The sequence below is a fragment of the Fusarium solani genome, assembly GCF_023522795.1.
Source record: "Fusarium solani strain SB1 chromosome Unknown bctg00000012, whole genome shotgun sequence".
In the NCBI taxonomy this organism is placed as follows: domain Eukaryota; kingdom Fungi; phylum Ascomycota; class Sordariomycetes; order Hypocreales; family Nectriaceae; genus Fusarium; species Fusarium solani.
Window position 1 is genome coordinate 999,124 of NW_027072146.1, and position 16,938 is coordinate 1,016,061.

The window sequence follows — 16,938 nt, forward strand, 5'->3', positions numbered from 1 at the left end:
CGTAACTAGATTCGAATACTCACCCAATTAGTCAGTTCTTGGGCTCAAGGCTTTCTCGAAACACGCGTAAGATAAAGACCTGCGATAGTTGGAGGAAGGTAATCCCCAACCCATGCTTAGTACATCCATGTATAATTGCTTTCGGGTGCAGTCGCTCGGTCTTTCATAGATAAACATTTCCATGGAGAGCCTCATTTGCATAGGTTTACCTTTTGGGTGGCGTAGGATCGATGGTTTCTTGAGTCTAGGATGTGGCAAAGAGGAACAACACGATTTTCAAAATGGTCAAGTTGTTATCACTCCTGCACACGGTCACATCGCATAAACCTTGTCTGCGTTTCATCGTATGCCAGTTTGGAAGAATATTGAACGGTTGGGACACTTACAACTACAAGAAGGCTGGAGCGTCCAAAGACTTTAGTTCGTCCACGACAGCTTTGATATCAGAGGCAACGAGCCAATACCACAGAGGACCATAATATCGAGTCTATTAAGACTTATCCGAAAAAATGACACTCAAGATAGATACCTTGAAGCCATCGTGGCTGTATCTTTCCTTATCTCCGGCCGATAAAGCATGATACATACATCGGCTCCCACATAGGTACTTAACAGTCTCGTTTGCTCGGCCCGGGGCCGAAGAGCCCAAGTATGATTGCACAGTCACTTCTCAGAAATTGCATTACAAATCGCTACTGTCCGAATCGCAAGCCATGAGAGGGGATCCTTCTTACAAATCTTGGACTGCACACCATCTTGTGTCTATAGAGGGGTAGGCCAGCCTATCCCATTGTAGTCAAGATCCTTCATCGCGCCATTTTCGGTGGAAAACACTGGCCAGATGTTAATGTTGCAATGAGTTTTGCATATCGCATCGGAAGCGATAACCAATGAGATGACGTGCAAACCATGTTGGTCATCGTGTGCCATTATGGCGAGATGACCTTAATTGGGGAACCCGGGGATCGATGCAACAACGGCTATGCCATAAATAAGCGTGTGCTTGGCCATATTAGATGGAACAATCAAACAGATCATCATATCCCTTCAACTGATACTCCAATCAACAATCAGCCGCCTCGCACCATGGTTCCTGCTCCAATCGACCCCAGCATCAAAGATGTTGCCGAGCCCATCAAGGACTCTCTCAAGCTGCCCGCGCCGGCTCGGGAGAGACTTGAAAAGGCAGGCATAGACCTGTCTAAGGGCTACCCTTATCGTCCCTCGCGTCCGCTATATCTGCAAGACGTGTATAAGATCCGTGATCAACCTCGTGACTATGTCGACGCAGGAGCTAGGGCAGACAAGTCCAAGAAGAACCTTCTCTCTGCGGCGACAAAGGTTACCGACTTGACTGCCCATATCGGAACTGAGATCGAGGGTCTGCAGCTCAAGGACCTCACAAACGAGCAGCGTGACGAACTTGCCTTGTTGATTGCTGAGCGAAGCGTCGTCTTCTTCCGAGACCAAGATCTCAGCCCTCAGCAGCAGAAGGAGCTTGGCGAGTGGTACGGGGAGGTCGAGGTTCATGTAAGTATTTGGGAGCCAAAGTCCTTGCAAGTAATCTGACATTCTGTTCCAGCCTCAAGTTGCTCAGGTTCCAGGCCTTCCAGGTGTTTCCATCATTTGGCCTGACCTTCAAGCCACGGAACGACCCGCAACCTTTCGCCAGCCTGGAGGTGCGTCAAGATGGCACACAGATCTAGTCCACGAGCGCCAGCCTGCTGGAATCACTCACCTTCACAATGACACGGTTCCCAGTGTTGGCGGTGACACTCTGTGAGTTTTGCTTAACGTCTATTGAATGATCAAATACTAACGGGTCGAAAGCTGGGCCAGCGGATATGCTGCCTACGAGAAGCTGTCACCAGAGTTCCGCAAGATCATTGACGGAAGGTCTGCTGTGTATCGGTCTGCACACCCTTACCTGGACCGAGATGACCCTGAGGCTGGTCCCAAGTACATCGAACGTGTTCATCCACTCGTTCGAGTCCATCCTGCGACCGGTTGGAAGGCCCTTTGGGTCAACCGAGCTATGACGGATAGGATTGTGGGACTTGACAAGGCCGAGAGCGACGTCATTCTCGGATACTTATACGATGTGTACGAGAAGAACATTGATATCCAGCTGCGCTGGAGGTGGACACCTCGAACTTCAGTTCTCTGGGACAACCGGTATGTACCTTGATCCAACACATGGGGAAGCCAAGACTGACATTTGTAGTATTACAATTCACAATGCCAGTTGGGACTACAGTGGTAAGGAGCCACGACATGGAACTAGGGTGACATCGTTGGCCGAAAAGCCTTACTTCGATGCCGCAGCTCCAACACGGCGAGAAGCTCTGGGATTGCTTGGTGAAAGCGAGAAGGAGGAACTTGAGGCCTCAAAGTAGACTCCCTGCTGGCATATAGCAAAGAAAGCTGATTCAAGGACTGCTTGGTTTTGTGAATGCTCGTGCGCGGCAGAAGTGACCTGTGATCTACAAGTCACTATAAGGGCTCGAGGCAATGGTGAACCAGTCATCTGCGTTGCCAGAATACAGCTCCCGCAACGCTGCTATGACAAACTTTGAGCTTCTAACCACTCAGATACCCTTAACTGGCAACTTATTTATAAGTAGCCAACAGTGAAGAGGCCAACATCTAATTCTGTTACTCTCACTCTTGGTGTTAGTATCGTACATCCAGACAGGGACAATTTGATTCAGATCCTCGTGTGTAAGCTGATGAGCCACCCAAAAACCTACCCAGACAAAGTGGCCCATTTCATTCTCAATGAGATCAAATGCGTTTTGAGATGGCCGCGGTCGGAGACAGAAGATTTTGTCACTGAGGGATATAAGTTTTCGCACATGTATATTGTTTTATACTATTCTAACATTGTAGGAAATGGGAGTCTTCCCCCTTCAGCTACTCGGTGACTCATGATGAGTACTGAACCGTAAAAGTCTGAGTTTGTAGAATCGCCCTCTCACTATGATCGTCCCGTAGCCCTTCGGTACTTGCATTACCAACCACGACCGTCCCGCCATTTTTGTTATCATCGTCAGAGAATCTCTCAAGTTCAGTGGCATTATCCTCAGGAAACTGCGCATACTGGCTACGGCCTTTACGCACTCGGCTGAGCGTGTTGCTCTGCTGATGCTGACCATAGGACGTTGTCCCATAGTGAGAGGCCCCCGATGATCCCACAATACGAGGCATGAAGTGCTTAAAGAACTTGCGTAGGGTCGGCATGGAGCCGCAGATGACAAAGAGATTTGCTTCGATGAATCTACGACTGTCAGCATCACCGTGCAGGCCAACGGCCAAAGCGTGACGTACGTCCATATGTTGGCGGGTGCAGAGTCCCAAGAAACATCTGTGCTGGCTAGCACCACGGGTAGATACACCAGTCTGGTCACCGATGTGGCAACGGTTCTGCAAGAATCAGAAAAGATCTTCAGTATTCTGGAATCACTTACAAGGATCCAATTGCAAAAACGATGATGGCTCCAAGCTTTTGGATCTTGGGCATGTGTAGATTATACACCATGGGAATCGGCAACACAAATAGTATCACGTCGGTGACAATGTTTGACACGGCTGTAGCCATGTATAGAATGGCCGCATCAGTGCATGAGCCACCTTCTACCTTGAAGTCAAAGGCCTTGCGGGGAGGGTTGCAAAGGAACCACATCATAAAGGTAATGATGACGGTGTAGGCCGTGACGATGCCAATGGTAAGCCAGACTGCTATCCGGAACCATCTTTGAGGAGAGAGGTGGAGGTAGAAGGAAAGGAGAGACAGCTTGATGAAGCCATTGCAGAGCTGGTATATTGGCCCGCAAAGATAACTTATCTAAGCTTGCAGTCAGGTTTGGGTTGAAGATCGAACGGTGCAGCAAAGTTTACTGACTAAGGAATATCGTTGGAAATCTGCGAGGCTCATCTCCCAGCTGTGAGCACACATTCCGCCTTGTGCGATGGAAGCTGTGAAGTTGGGGTTAGGTGAGTCAAGTGGCCGAAGAAGTTGGAGGGACTTACCGATGAGCAAAGCTTGGGTCAAGACTGAGAACAACTATCAAGAGTCAGAAACAGAATCTGTCTGGCATCATGGATATCAAGGAGAGTTACCCAGCCAAGAAACATGAACCCTGTAATAAGGTTATCAACCTCTGCTCTCTGTGACTATACTCTTAGACTTCTGCAACTTACCATCATCAATCTGCAACCCCTTGGACAAGAAGATCTTGGTGTAATATCTCTGCAACAGAGCAATCAATGCCAGTGGGGCACCGAGTCCAAAGATCAGATAATGCTCCAGCTTCTTCTGCTGCCTGGGGTTGTCAAAGTTCAGAGGCCCATAGTCAGGAGGAGGCAGGCGGAAAACCTCTGTGCCGTTGATGGTAGGAAAGGTCGTCATGTTTTCAGCATGACGGAAATAAACGAAGATGAGGAAGCCAGGAACAACTCGACCTTGGGGATGCAGAAGTCCTAGGTTAAAGATGGGAATGATCTCCTGAACTGCTGAACACGAGCTCTGGCCATAGCTTACAGCCGCAGCATTGGGTGCAATGTTAGCGTGAAACGCCGGTTGTTGACGATTAAGGCACGAGAGGTGCAGTAGGAGCCGTCGATATTCGCTCAGCCAGTGGCTTGCACCGCCAAGCCCGCATCATTGGCTTGGAACGGCGGCCAGCTTCCGGGAAGCCGGGATAGTCTACACCGGCCAAGGTCGCGCGGGACGGGCTGCCCATGCCAGGCCATCCCCTCGAGGAAAGGATTGGCATTTTGGAGATTGGTGGCTTCTGTTATGACCAAATCCCTGATGCAGAGCTGAAAGTTGGTGCCTATTAGAAGGGGCGAAACTCTGCTAGTATGCCTTGGCACATCTGAGCTGGGCTGAACTGACAGCCAAGAAAGACGCAGCGATGAGAAGCAAATTGGAACATTTCGTGGAAGCTTCTCACGCAGCCAGGTATTGGCGAACAGATGTCAGTCATCAATCTCATCGGCTGTGCGGAACTCATCTCGATAAACCATATGACAGTTGACTAGCAATCCAACCTTCCCCAGATCACCAGCGCCAAGCGCGGAGCCTAGCTGGATGCCCTGGTCTAGCATCTCCACTGATCTCCAAACCCCTCAAGGTCTGAGCGGACAAGATCTCACATCGACCAGTCTGTGCTGTGCATGGACTGAATTCTCGCAAGTCTTGCCCATCCTTGGAGGCTCCGTAATCATGCCTGTAACACAGGATGCTTTGGTTCATCCGGATGTTTTCCAGATGTTATTAGAGCCTGGTCTTCCTTCTTTTCTTGTTGATCTTTTCTCTATCTGACAGTTGGAATCCCAATCGAACACTTTCTTGCTTCTTGTACATCTCATCTGTTCTCGCAATGAAAATCTCCCTTGCCAGTCTCGCCCTGTTGGGCACAGGCGCGTCAGCCGCGGCTACACACGATTCATGTCCATGCGTGAGTTTTCTGCGCCGCCCTCAAGCCTCTCCAGCCTCTTGCTAACACAGACAATACAGTGCTCAACCCTCGCCGCCGTCCCTCAACTCAAGGGAAAGATCTATGTCCCCGGGAGTAACGCATACGACGCCCGTTTGAAGACCTACTATTCAGCCAATGCCGCCCTCGAACCTTGGTGCATGGTTCTCCCCGAGACTACACAGGATGTTTCCAAGATAGCCAAGGTTATTTCCAGCAAGAAATGCCCGTTTGGCATACGTAGTGGTGCACATTCTGCATGGAAGGGCTCCAACGGAGTTGAAAATGGCATCACCATTGATTTCAGTACGGATGTCTGCGCCCTGCTCTCCTGCGTCATGGCTAACTGCTGGGAGGCTACATGAACACTACCACCTACGACTCGAAAAAGAAGATTGCGTCGGTTCAGCCCGGATCCAATTGGGGCCGTGTTTACGAGGCGCTCAACGAATATGGTGTCGCGGCTGTTGGCGGCCGTGCCTCTGTCGTTGGTGTTGGTGGCTTCACCACTGGAGGAGGAGTAGGTGCCCATTCACGACCACCCTGGCACCCGTTGGCAGCGGTCAAGTTCTAACCGCTCTTTAGTACTCGTTCCATTCCAACGTTCGTGGTTTTGCTTGCGATGTTGTCGCCAACTTTGAGGTGGTTCTCGCTGACGGTCGCATCGTCAACGCCAACAAGAACCAGCACCCTGATCTGTGGAAAGCCCTCAAGGGTGGCTCTGGAAACCTGGGGTTTGTGACCCGAGTCGACCAATGCAAGTTCATTTCCCCTTCGTAACTGTGCTTTCTCCTGGCGCTAACCTGAACCGTTCGACAGACGTTGTTGACTCAAACAAGCTTTGGGGAGGCTTTGTTAGCTTCGACTTGTCGCAACGCGATCGTGTGTTCGAGTCATACATCGACTTTGCCGAAAACATGCATCTTGACCTTGCCTCTCAGCTGATCGTTTCTGTCCAGTACAACGGAAAAGAGCGCATCCTGATCTCGGTCGTCTCCAACTCTGACGCCATTCCTGCTGCCCCGGCTTTTGACGACTTTCTCTCCCTCCCAAATGTTTCCAACACCCTGACCACCGGCAAGATTGCGGACCTTGTCCCTCAGTTCACAGGTCCTACACCCTTGGGCCTTTAGTATGTTCTCGTATTACTACCCTGTCAATGCTGTACTGACCTCGTTCTAGTGCCAACTGGATGACTGGCATGACCACGAATGATATTCGGGTCATGAAGTTTGTTGATGAGAAACATGCCGAGTATGTCGAGAAGATGAAGGCGGCAGCCCCGGCTCCGACTTTAGTGTTCTTGTTCAGTTCCAGCCATTCCCTAAGTCCATGGTGGCTCACTCTCGCAAGGCGGGTGGTAATGTTCTCGGCCTTGAGGATGTCGTCGCCGATGGTCCTGCCCTCAACTGGCTCGTTGCTGTCACTGTGGACACGGCTGAGAACCAGAAAAAGATTGCCCCCTTGACACTGGAGTATAGGAATGCCATCAACAAATATGCCACCAGCATTGGCGCCAACAAAAACTGGGAGTACCTCAACTACGCTCTGGGCGACCAGGATCCAATCAAACACTATGGGTCTGAGTCTGTCCGATATCTTCAGGCCGCTTCCAAAAAATATGACCCCCAACGAGTGTTCCAGAAGCTGAGAGCCTCTGGGTTCAAGATTCCTGGTAGAGGTTAATTTTTCTGAAATGTGAGGGGTTCTCATTGAAAGATTAAAAGATTCAAGCTTATAGGTGAAATACTTTGTATCAATAGACTAGACCATCTTGTGTTTGTGGGAACATTTACTGCACTCGCAGTCGCCTTCCATATTCCAACATGCCCCCGGTCTCTTTCCAATGATGACTATGCATCTAACACCTTGCCGTATCGCATCCTGCTCGCTTAACTTGTGTTGAGTTCACCTGGTCAGGGGCCGTGACCGCAATAATTCCGTTCGCTGCCGATATCTCCGCATTAGCTCCGCGAGATCTACACTCCATCAATCAGCCTGAAGACTGCGTTGCTGATGCCTATTTATTGCGGGGTTCTGAATCATGTTCTCGTCCTCTTCTTATTTTCTTTCTTCAACTCGAATATGGCTTCCAGAATAAAGACCGCCTCGAACAACCACGTCCCAGCTGGGACTGAGCTGACTACCATGTCCCCCATTCAACCAGATCCATACCTCGTTGCTTTCGATGACCAGGATAGCGAGAACCCCAAGAACTGGCCAGAAAGACGCAAATGGACTGTAACCAATGTCCTCTCGGTAACTGGTTTCAATCGAATCCTCGTGTCAACTGTCATGGCCCCTGCATTGTCCTTGATTGCAGTCGATTTGGAGATGAACTCGACTGAGGCTATGATGGCTTTGAGCATCTACTTGCTGGCAACTGCCTTCGGTCCGCTTGTGATTGGACCATTGTCCGAAGTGTACGGCCGCCAGGTGATCTTACACGCCTCCAACATCTGGTTCTTGGTCTGGAACATTGCTTGTGGGTTTGCAAGCTCCAAGGAGCTGCTCATTGCTGCCCGGTTCTTGGCTGGTTTTGGAGCCAGTGCTATTTACGCCCTTGGAGGTGGAGTACTGGGCGATATATGGCGCCCAGAGGAGCGTGGGAGGTCTCTTGGGTGGTTTCTTCTGGTTCCTCTGCTGGGAGCCGCAGTAGGTAAGTGTCCTGAACTACGTGTCCGCCAAGCCATAGCTAATTCGACTCATAGGCCCAATCGTCGGTGGCTTCATGACCTATCGCGTCTCTTGGAGATGGATGTTCTGGTCAACATCCATCTTCCAATTTGCCATGGTTGTCGTTTCACTGACCAGTTTCCGCGAGACTTTTGCTCCAGCAATTCTGAAAAAACGAGCCAAGAAGCTGCGCAAAGAAACTGGTGCCCCATACTACACACAAGAAGAGCGGCACCGAAGCCAATCGAATCTCGCCCTTATTCTTGGTCAAGCTTTGAGTCGTCCCTTACGACTTCTTGCCTTCCATCCAATCATCCAAGTATCATCCATCATCTCCGCCATCAGCTACGGGCTACTGTACATTGTTCTTTCGAGTTTCGCTGATCTTTGGATCCATCATTACCATCAGTCCGTGGAGATCAGTGGCCTTCACTACATTTCTTGCATGCTTGGAGAGCTCGCTGGGTCCCAGCTTGCCGGGCCTTTGATGGACTACTCGTTCCGCAGGATGGAGCGTCATGCTGATGGACAATCCGTCCCTGAACATCGTATCCCCTCATACTTCCCGGAGCTATTCTAGCCCCCTTTGGCTTTATCATCTATGGGTGGTGTGCTCAGTACAAGGTTCACTGGGCTTGGGTCGATGCTGGCATGTTTTTCACAACCTTTGGCATGCAGATTGCAGGTATGCCCATGCAGGCATACACAATCGATGCTTATCCAGATCATACATCCAGTGCCATGGCGGCAACACAGTTCCTCAGAAGCTTGACTGCATTCTTGTTCCCCCTATTTACCCCAAGATGTACTCGGTGCTGGGCTACGGATGGGGAAACAACACCATGGCTTTCGCAAGACTCTTCTTTGGAATTCCAGCACCACTTCTCATGTGGAGGTATGGGGCGAGGTTGAGGGCGAGGGCAACATCGAGCTTCTAGATGCTAACAGCGTTTGACATCAATGGATTCTTGTACTGGAGAATGTGGGAATATTGTTTTTCTCTACTTCTCAATTAAATCTCAGCATTGTTTCAAGATATGATTACTTACTCTCAGCCTCGGTGGACATAGCAGGTCATAGAAATATCAGTGTTGGCCGGGTATAAAAATGTCAGTCATTTTGCAGCTCTTGCATTTTGGGTCCTCTTCCAGCTCGAACCCTTATCAGAGGTGTTTCTTCCCTAATGGGGCCCCAATCTGCATCTCTGGATAATCAAGAGAGCCGTTGGTAATCGTCATGTACTCGAGGGTTCATCTCACCGTCGGGGCTTAGCTTCAGACTGCCTATGCAGTCCAGTTCACTAGACATAGAATGGTCGCCTTGTTGAAATGAATTTTTCTTGGAGATTGTCTGTCTATGAGTGGTGAATCAAAGATCTTGGCCTTTTGCGCCAAGCTGTTCCTAACGCCCTGATATTTAAAGCCATATTTCATCATCTTCTACCGTTTATTCACCTCTGCCCCTTGCCGCTTCCATCTGCTCTCGTTCTTCAATGGTCAAGTCACTCTTGGCCCTTCCAACATTGATAAATGACAACATCAACAGCGCCACTCCTGATATGCCAACACCAAACCATAATCCGACTTGGTAACTCTCTCGTAGTGTAGGGCGTGACGTCTGTCCCACGGCCACATCGGCAAACCCAAGAAAGAAGCTGATTCCTAGAAACAGCGTGCTGTTTATTAGGGCTCCCGCAAGTCCTTGGCGCCTCGCAGGCAGATTTGTCGTGATGAAAACGTTACTGACAGTAAATGTAATATCGATGCCAACTGTGGACGCAACCATCGCCGGCAGAACCCAAGCCCAGTAGTTCGGGTTTTCTGGCATGAGAGCGAAAAGGAGGCAGCAGACAACGTAACCCACCCCAGAGACTATCAGAAGGATACGACCGGGGAGTCGATGGAGAACCAGGCCTCCCACTGTGGCGAGGAGAAGGCCACCGACAATCATAGGAACGTACCATAGAGCCGTCAGGAGAGGAGATACCTCAAGGACAAGCTCAATGTAGAAACTGCTGTATAGCAGGAAAACGCCAAAGCTGCCGTAGGCAAAGAAAAGTGCCACGACAAGGGTTGTCATGTATGGCGGGGAGAAGAGATCAGCTGGGACAAGGGGGTTTGAGACAACCCAACCTTCGAGGTATACGGCCGCAGCGAGAATCGCTACGCCAACGATAATAGTGGCAATAATTTGAGGACTGGCCCAGCCCTTAGGTGCCTGCGAGCTATCGGTAATGGCGTATACCAGAAGGATAAGACCCGGGACGATGGTTGCCACCCCCCACCAGTCCATTCCGAGGCCGTCAGGGGGTTGTTTGGTGAAGTCATTCGGGATAGAGAAGAACCCGGCAGCGAATATGACGACAAGAATGATTGCACCAATCCAAAAGTACCATTTCCAGGACAAAAATTCGCCCGAGATACCTCCTATCAGGATGCCGATGAAGAATCCCAGCGGTGCAAAAGCACCATATATGGCAAAAACGAAATTCTTTCGCGGCCCTGGTCGGTATGTCTTGCCAAGTAGCGTAATACCGGCAGGTAGAAAGGCCGCTGCTCCAATTCCCTGCAAAGCACGGCAGATAATGAGCATGATATAGTTGTGGCTGAAGCCGGCGACCAGACACCAGACCGACATCCATGCAAGCCCGCTGTTGAAAATAATGTAGGCGCCATGCATATCACTCAGCCGGCCTAGTGGTAGCAGAAATGCGCCGGTGACGAGAGAATACGCTCGATGGCCATGTTCGAGATGCTTCGGGGATTTCAAGCTCAATGGCTAGAGGTGGGAGGATGATGTGAAATCCCGAGACGAAAAATTCCTATTTTCCAGTTAGTATATGCAAAGCCATAAAGAACGGAGGAAATGAGGAACATACAGCCATTGCCATTGAGCCCAGGAGCGAGAATATGAAGCCCAACTCGGCCCATAACGTGGCAAAGGCCGCTGGCCGCTGTCGGCCCAACTTTTCAACATCGATGATAGTATTGGTTGCGGATTCAGGATCCTCGCTTTCGACGACGACTTGTCCGTGAGTCATGTTGGAGATTGGGTCACGGAAGAGACGCGGTAGGCAGCAAGTAAAAGACGGACAAAGAGAAAAGGTCAAAGTCGAGCTGCTTATCGTCGATCAATGTTGAACATGCTGGGCCGGCGAAGTGTTGCTTAGCACACAGGTTAAATAAAGGCTTGTCAGGAGGACAAAAAAGGGTCAAGAATTGGGCCAGGGTGACCCTTGGTTCTTATTCTGCAAACTCTGACATCATGAGAGTTCATCTTGGCAAAATGTCCCTTTGCTCCACCCACAACTGCAAGCTCTGAGATTGGGCTGCCACTACCACACGATCTGGGCACGAGTTAAGATTCCCAATCAATGGCCTCTTACGATTGGTTTGAATACACTGCGGTGAACGATGGTGCCAACCGCTCGCGACAGTGTCCGCATGGCAACTCAACAAAGTTGCGTGGGGTAATTTTGCCTCTGCAGGACATGGGGTTATATCTTCCTGATTCAGACTAGTGTCTCCACAGCTCCGTATCGGCGACTGGATCATTTGTCATCCAGAGCTGATGTGAAGGATGGGTTGAAGGACGTGGCTTGTCCCGTTGGCAGCAAAGTACTCCGCACTTGAAATTGTACGCTGAAGAACCGGATCTCTATCATTTAAATATGCCGAGTTCATCCAGTTGTCACAGTCCGTTGCGCCCTCCGAGATGTTCGGTGTTCGGTTAGTTCCCACCAAGGATTCCGCTGGACAGCCGACCCCTAGACACTCGTATAATTACAACTCCATGGGCATTTCAGTTACCGGGTCGACCAACTGGTGCTTTGTGAATTGCCGAGGCACTTGGGTTTCCAGTCGCAGTTTCAACCCAATTATCTCTTCTGCGTCAAGGGTCCTTACCGCCCCGTTTGCTGACCAGCAACTGCTATACCATGTCGTTTGTCGGTTGCATATCTCTAGAGATAAGGCCGCTCTAGTCGCGCATCGACTTAGTCAAATTTGACCTCGTCGCTCGCTCGGGGTCACCACTTATGGACCCTCAGCGCCCTTCCAGCAAAGCTTGCCACAACTGCCGTTACAGTAGGTTACGATGCGATCGATCAGTTCCGGCCTGTCGCAAGTGCACCACTACTGGCAAGGAATGTCTCGGCTATGGGAAGCTGTATAGATGGGCGGGTGCAGTGGCCAGTCGAGGCAAGCTGGCCGGTAACAAATTGCCTGTGTTGAACGACTCAACATGGGTTGCTGAGGGGTCTGCAATCAAGTATAAAAGCACGGCGACCAGAGACGCGGTCGTCTCTGCAAACACGAGGCTATGCCATAGTCGTACTCAAGCTTTGGCATTTTCAAGTCCCAGCAACCAAACAATTCCCTGGGCTTTGGTTGATCCTATGTTCCAAGATGTCCACTCCGTGGAACGCCAGTATCTATCATATTGTTAGTTCCCCTTTGTGATACGACGCAGGCTATTAGGGTTGAGTCTAGGCTAACATCGCAAGTCACAAATCGACTCTGTCCGGATCTCGTGGCTATAGACCTCCCAGGCCTAAATCCCTTCCACGAGTTGGTCCCTCTAAGCGGAGCACATCCACTCCTGAGACACATCGTTATAGCTGCCTCGGCAACTCACATGTCTAATTTCTTAAAGCCTCGAGCCCATAATGAACTCAACCGGTCACAGTCCTCAACTCACCAGGCATTGGCAGCTTCCCGACGTGCGGCAGCAGATGCCTTGGTCGCTAAGCAGAGAGGGCTCGAGGCACTTCGTCTGGCGATTGAGGAAGCTAGCCCCCTTAAGAGCGACATTCTTCTGGCGGCGGCCCATTTCTTTATCGCCCTGGAACTCATCGAGTCTGGCAAGCATGGCTGGAGAGCTCACCTTGAAGGTAGTGGCAATGTGCTCAGACATCTTCAACCAGGGGGTTATTCGAATAAGATGCTCAGAGACTTCATCATAGCCGACTGTTACATGTAGGTCGAACCCACCAGTACACTAACTCGAGGCTGACCTTCTTCAAGAAGCTATATCTTTGCATCGACAGTCGTCAACGGTTTATTGGCCTCTTCATCTTACTTTTACACTGCGCAAGCTCCATCAGTCATCCGCTTTGCTTCCAACAACAGCTACATTTGCTGCCCCGCTGAGATCTTGCAGATATTATTGGCCGTGGCACGACTCTCAAACGAACCGAGTGATGACGACATTTCCATTGCGAGGATAACTGAAGAAGGGATGGAGCACATGAATAGTGCCATGTCGTATGATCTGGATGCCTGGGCGTGCGACATCAAGAATGTGCCACATGGTCGCCAAGTCACTGAGATTCAGAGCCGCACACATGCCGGGCGTGCACACCAGTTGGCATGTTGCTTGTACATCCTATACGCGGTTCCCTCGATCAGGAACCACCTACCTCCAGACACTGAGCAAACCTTGGAGCAAGACCTTTTCCTCCAGTTGTTATCGATACCGCACGGGGATCCAAGTTTCAAGACATCACCGTGGCCAACCTTTATTGCCGGAGCCCAAGCCCGAGACCCAGAGAGGCAGGCCTGGAGCATGTCAAGGATGAAAAGACTCGCCGACTGCCTTCCCTGGGGATTTGTATATACTTCCATTGACACGCTGCAGGTAATATGGGACAGGAGGAGAGAGGATGAAGCACAGCACAATTGGTTGCAGATTTTGAAGGACCCAGATGTTGCCTTTATTCTGGTTTAGGAGCCGAGCACCATGTCTTGAGTACGAGTTGAGATACTAAACATAATAGAATAATCATGGAGACCTCTCTTGGTAAATCAATACTCGAACCTCCATCTAACATCCGAGTCACCCTTCCAGTCTTCCACCTCACCAACGTGCTTGATCTCCTCCGCCACCGCGGCACGGCTTTCATTCTGCTTCTTCAACCTCCAACCCAGCAAAGTCACAACGATGACGTTTGCTACCAGATAACCCAAAGCCATAGAGTGTCCAACGATGAATCGAGGACCATCGTTGGCTCGGTACAGTTGTGTTCCCAAGACGGCTCCAAGATTCCCGATGCTGATCTGCATTGCGTTCGCGATAGCTCTCTTCGTCTGCCCTGACACGTTGATTGCGGGCCAAGAAAGCACCAGGGCGGTAGCGGGATATATACCCGCGGCAGCAAAGAAGGTTCCCAGGTACGAGACTCCGGGTCGAGCTGTAGGATTAGTGTTGGCGAGGAGGATTATGTACCCGATGGCAGCAACAACTGATGACCCAGCGATGAACAGAGCACGTCGGCCTAGCTTCTCAGAGACGATAGCAACACCCAGCGTCGTGAGAAATGCAAGGGCATACGGTGGAATAGTCAAGAGCTGTGCGACTGCTGCTTTGTATCCAAGATCCTTAATGATGGTGGGCTAGATTGACAATGTGAGCATCAGGATTGATAGAATCGCATCGATAGAGACTAACCAGAAACAAGGATAGAGTATACAGAGGCAGACTCATTGTGTGGAAGCCTAGGCCATAGAGCCAGCAACTAGGATCCCTCAACGCCTCACGGACCGCTGCCCAGCTGAACTGTTCCTGTCGAATAGCATCACTGTCCGCTGCCAAGCGCTCATGGATGAAGGTCCGTTCAGCCTTGGTGAGAAATTTTGAAGTATCAGGGTAGTTCTCGATGAACCAATATGCCGCCACGGCCACCACAACGGTAGCTATTCCCTCCTGTTGAGCGTCAGTTTGATCCAGAGATATGGTACCGCTGCTCTTACCAGAATGAAGATCCAGCGCCAACCATTCTCCCAAACGACACCACCCATCTTGCCGATACCCTAAGCTTCTGTTAGCTAGATGAATGCATTCACGATGGGGTAAAGTGGTCTCACATATGCGAGGATACCACCAAAGGCACCGGCAAGGGATGCTGCACAGAAAAACAGCGAGATGCGATACTGTCTCTCTCGCCTCTTGTACCACATGGAGAAGTAGAACACCACTCCTGGAAATAAACCGCTCTCAGTAACACCAAGAAAGAATCTGGCGATGAGGAAGCCCTTGAGGTCTTGAACGATGCCGAGTAATGTAGCTACAATGCCCCAGGCAATCGTAAGGGTTGGAAGCCAAAGCCTTGGAGTAGTGCGCTTCAGAATAATATTACAAGGAATCTTTTGGGGGGTTAGCAAAGAAATGACGCAGGTTAAGGGCAACAAACCTCGAAAAGCACATAGCCCACAAAGTATAGAGTGAGACCTGTCAAGTATTGATTTCCAGCTAATTACCACACAGGTTAGCATCAGGTTTGATCCACGAGGTTACAGGCCCTCGTACTCATATTGAGGTCATCGACCATCCCCTCGATCCGGGCGTTTCCGACTATTCACGATGTGAGTATATACTTGCCGTGATCAAAAACCAGTGCAAGCCTCACCATTGCTGCGATCTAGGAACGATAACAGATACAGGATCCCAACAGCCGGGAGCAACTTGGCGTCTAGTTTCCGCAGAAGCGACTTTTCGTTGATGGGAGGTTCAGTGTCGATGGTGCCGGTCTCATCGCTAAGATCAGGAGGCGAGTCTGTCTTAAGATCAGAAGCCATTGTTGTGGAGATCAGACGAAGGCTAGTCAGTGAAGATTGGGCGATTGTCCGACCAAAAGTGCGCATCATCTGCTCTTTAAAAAGATTATGACAGCAGCCAATTGTGTGTCTAGTGAGTTTTATTGCATCATGATATCCTTGTTCGTGTGTTTTTGAGGTAGCATCTTGCAACGACTCAAGGGTTGCAGCAGGAGTTGATGACCTTTCCATTTTCGTCTCCCGCCGAGTACCTCTACCTGATATTCTATGTTTAGTGGCTGCACTATAGAGTACCTCTACCAAGATCTGCATCTCAATGAGTTATTTGCGGAGGGAGGGATAGGTCAGACAGCAAGCATCCGAATGTGGATGCGATGGCGATGAAGTGCTCCCAGGAGATCCCCATGACGTCTCCGCGGAGAGAGAGATCACAATCGTAACCAATCAGGATTGACAAACATCGTGATTTCGGCACTTGAACCCGGGGTTCTGGGGGTGGCTTATGGTACGTTATCAGAGCTTCGATGTCGCCATACGATGGGCCTGTGTCGTGCTCTTGACACAGCCAATTGGCGTGAGGAGAGCCGTGGAGGAGTTGCACCCGAGGAATAGCGAGGTTGAATTGGTGTGTGAGATAAGCCTCTCGGTGTGGATTAGTCTCGAGCCGTCCATCAAAGACACTTGCATGTCAGTCATGGTCAAGATGCTGCAGCATGACATAGGATGGATCATGGTCGACGAGCTCGGTTGTTATGCAAGACAAGGCAGACAATGACCACACAGTAATTCTCGATCAAGTCCCACTTTAAACGCAAATCTTCTATACCTAATCTATATGCGCATCTTTAAGCATATCCCCAACGGCCTCTTGATCAATGAGATGCACAGTGACTCTTTACACTCAACTCTTGCGATGCTGTCACCCAACTTGGCAGCTTCAACATCATCACTCGCTATGATATTATAATTTTTAATGAGTTTCATTCATTTCCAGGCTCACTTTTGTGTCGATAATGACAAATTTCAGCCAGACTTCTTTGCTGGTCCTCCAAGTTTTCACCTTCACCACCAAGACGACCATCTCAACACGTAGAGTAGCCCAACGCATTTTCCCAATTTCTAACATATCTCCAAGTCTTTTAATTGATTCAATACCCCGTCTTTTATTTCCCTTTATTTTCCCCCTTTTCCGTAAAGTCCTGTCAAGCCCGTCATAGTCGACAAGGCTC

General features: G+C 50.1%; 7 protein-coding genes across 7 annotated transcripts; 4 read left to right on the forward strand and 3 right to left on the reverse strand.

Annotated features, from left to right (window-relative positions):
* Window positions 1–1,086: 1,086 nt before the first annotated feature.
* On the forward strand, window positions 1,087–2,396 carry MRS44_016314 (uncharacterized protein; the record flags this gene model as incomplete). Its single annotated transcript, XM_065617979.1, has 4 exons — window positions 1,087–1,530; window positions 1,583–1,779; window positions 1,831–2,175; window positions 2,225–2,396. The coding sequence occupies 4 exons, from the start codon at window positions 1,087–1,089 to the stop codon at window positions 2,394–2,396; spliced, it is 1,158 nt and encodes a 385-aa protein (XP_065474051.1).
* A 529-nt stretch (window positions 2,397–2,925) lies between these two features.
* Window positions 2,926–4,408, reverse strand: MRS44_016315 (uncharacterized protein; the record flags this gene model as incomplete). The annotated part of the gene is made up of 7 exons (XM_046282072.2): window positions 2,926–3,277; window positions 3,328–3,423; window positions 3,468–3,844; window positions 3,902–3,975; window positions 4,030–4,063; window positions 4,120–4,139; window positions 4,201–4,408. The coding sequence occupies 7 exons, from the start codon at window positions 4,406–4,408 to the stop codon at window positions 2,926–2,928; spliced, it is 1,161 nt and encodes a 386-aa protein (XP_046131118.2).
* Window positions 4,409–5,384: 976 nt separating this feature from the next.
* On the forward strand, window positions 5,385–7,166 carry MRS44_016316 (uncharacterized protein; the record flags this gene model as incomplete). Its single annotated transcript, XM_065617980.1, has 7 exons — window positions 5,385–5,462; window positions 5,522–5,786; window positions 5,837–6,000; window positions 6,066–6,195; window positions 6,300–6,612; window positions 6,663–6,734; window positions 6,779–7,166. 7 exons carry the CDS (start codon window positions 5,385–5,387, stop codon window positions 7,164–7,166), a joined length of 1,410 nt encoding a protein of 469 aa, XP_065474052.1.
* A 462-nt stretch (window positions 7,167–7,628) lies between these two features.
* MRS44_016317 (uncharacterized protein) lies at window positions 7,629–8,736 on the forward strand (the record flags this gene model as incomplete). The annotated part of the gene is made up of 2 exons (XM_046272176.2): window positions 7,629–8,139; window positions 8,192–8,736. The coding sequence occupies 2 exons, from the start codon at window positions 7,629–7,631 to the stop codon at window positions 8,734–8,736; spliced, it is 1,056 nt and encodes a 351-aa protein (XP_046131116.2).
* Window positions 8,737–9,602: 866 nt separating this feature from the next.
* On the reverse strand, window positions 9,603–11,196 carry MRS44_016318 (uncharacterized protein; the record flags this gene model as incomplete). The annotated part of the gene is made up of 3 exons (XM_065617981.1): window positions 9,603–10,910; window positions 10,969–10,977; window positions 11,035–11,196. The coding sequence occupies 3 exons, from the start codon at window positions 11,194–11,196 to the stop codon at window positions 9,603–9,605; spliced, it is 1,479 nt and encodes a 492-aa protein (XP_065474053.1).
* Window positions 11,197–12,562: 1,366 nt separating this feature from the next.
* MRS44_016319 (uncharacterized protein) lies at window positions 12,563–13,883 on the forward strand (the record flags this gene model as incomplete). Its single annotated transcript, XM_065617982.1, has 3 exons — window positions 12,563–12,598; window positions 12,843–13,132; window positions 13,181–13,883. 3 exons carry the CDS (start codon window positions 12,563–12,565, stop codon window positions 13,881–13,883), a joined length of 1,029 nt encoding a protein of 342 aa, XP_065474054.1.
* Window positions 13,884–13,960: 77 nt separating this feature from the next.
* On the reverse strand, window positions 13,961–15,730 carry MRS44_016320 (uncharacterized protein; the record flags this gene model as incomplete). Its single annotated transcript, XM_046279554.2, has 7 exons — window positions 13,961–14,548; window positions 14,604–14,858; window positions 14,906–14,965; window positions 15,020–15,298; window positions 15,346–15,404; window positions 15,462–15,506; window positions 15,562–15,730. The coding sequence occupies 7 exons, from the start codon at window positions 15,728–15,730 to the stop codon at window positions 13,961–13,963; spliced, it is 1,455 nt and encodes a 484-aa protein (XP_046131113.1).
* Between the last annotated feature and the right edge of the window lie 1,208 nt (window positions 15,731–16,938).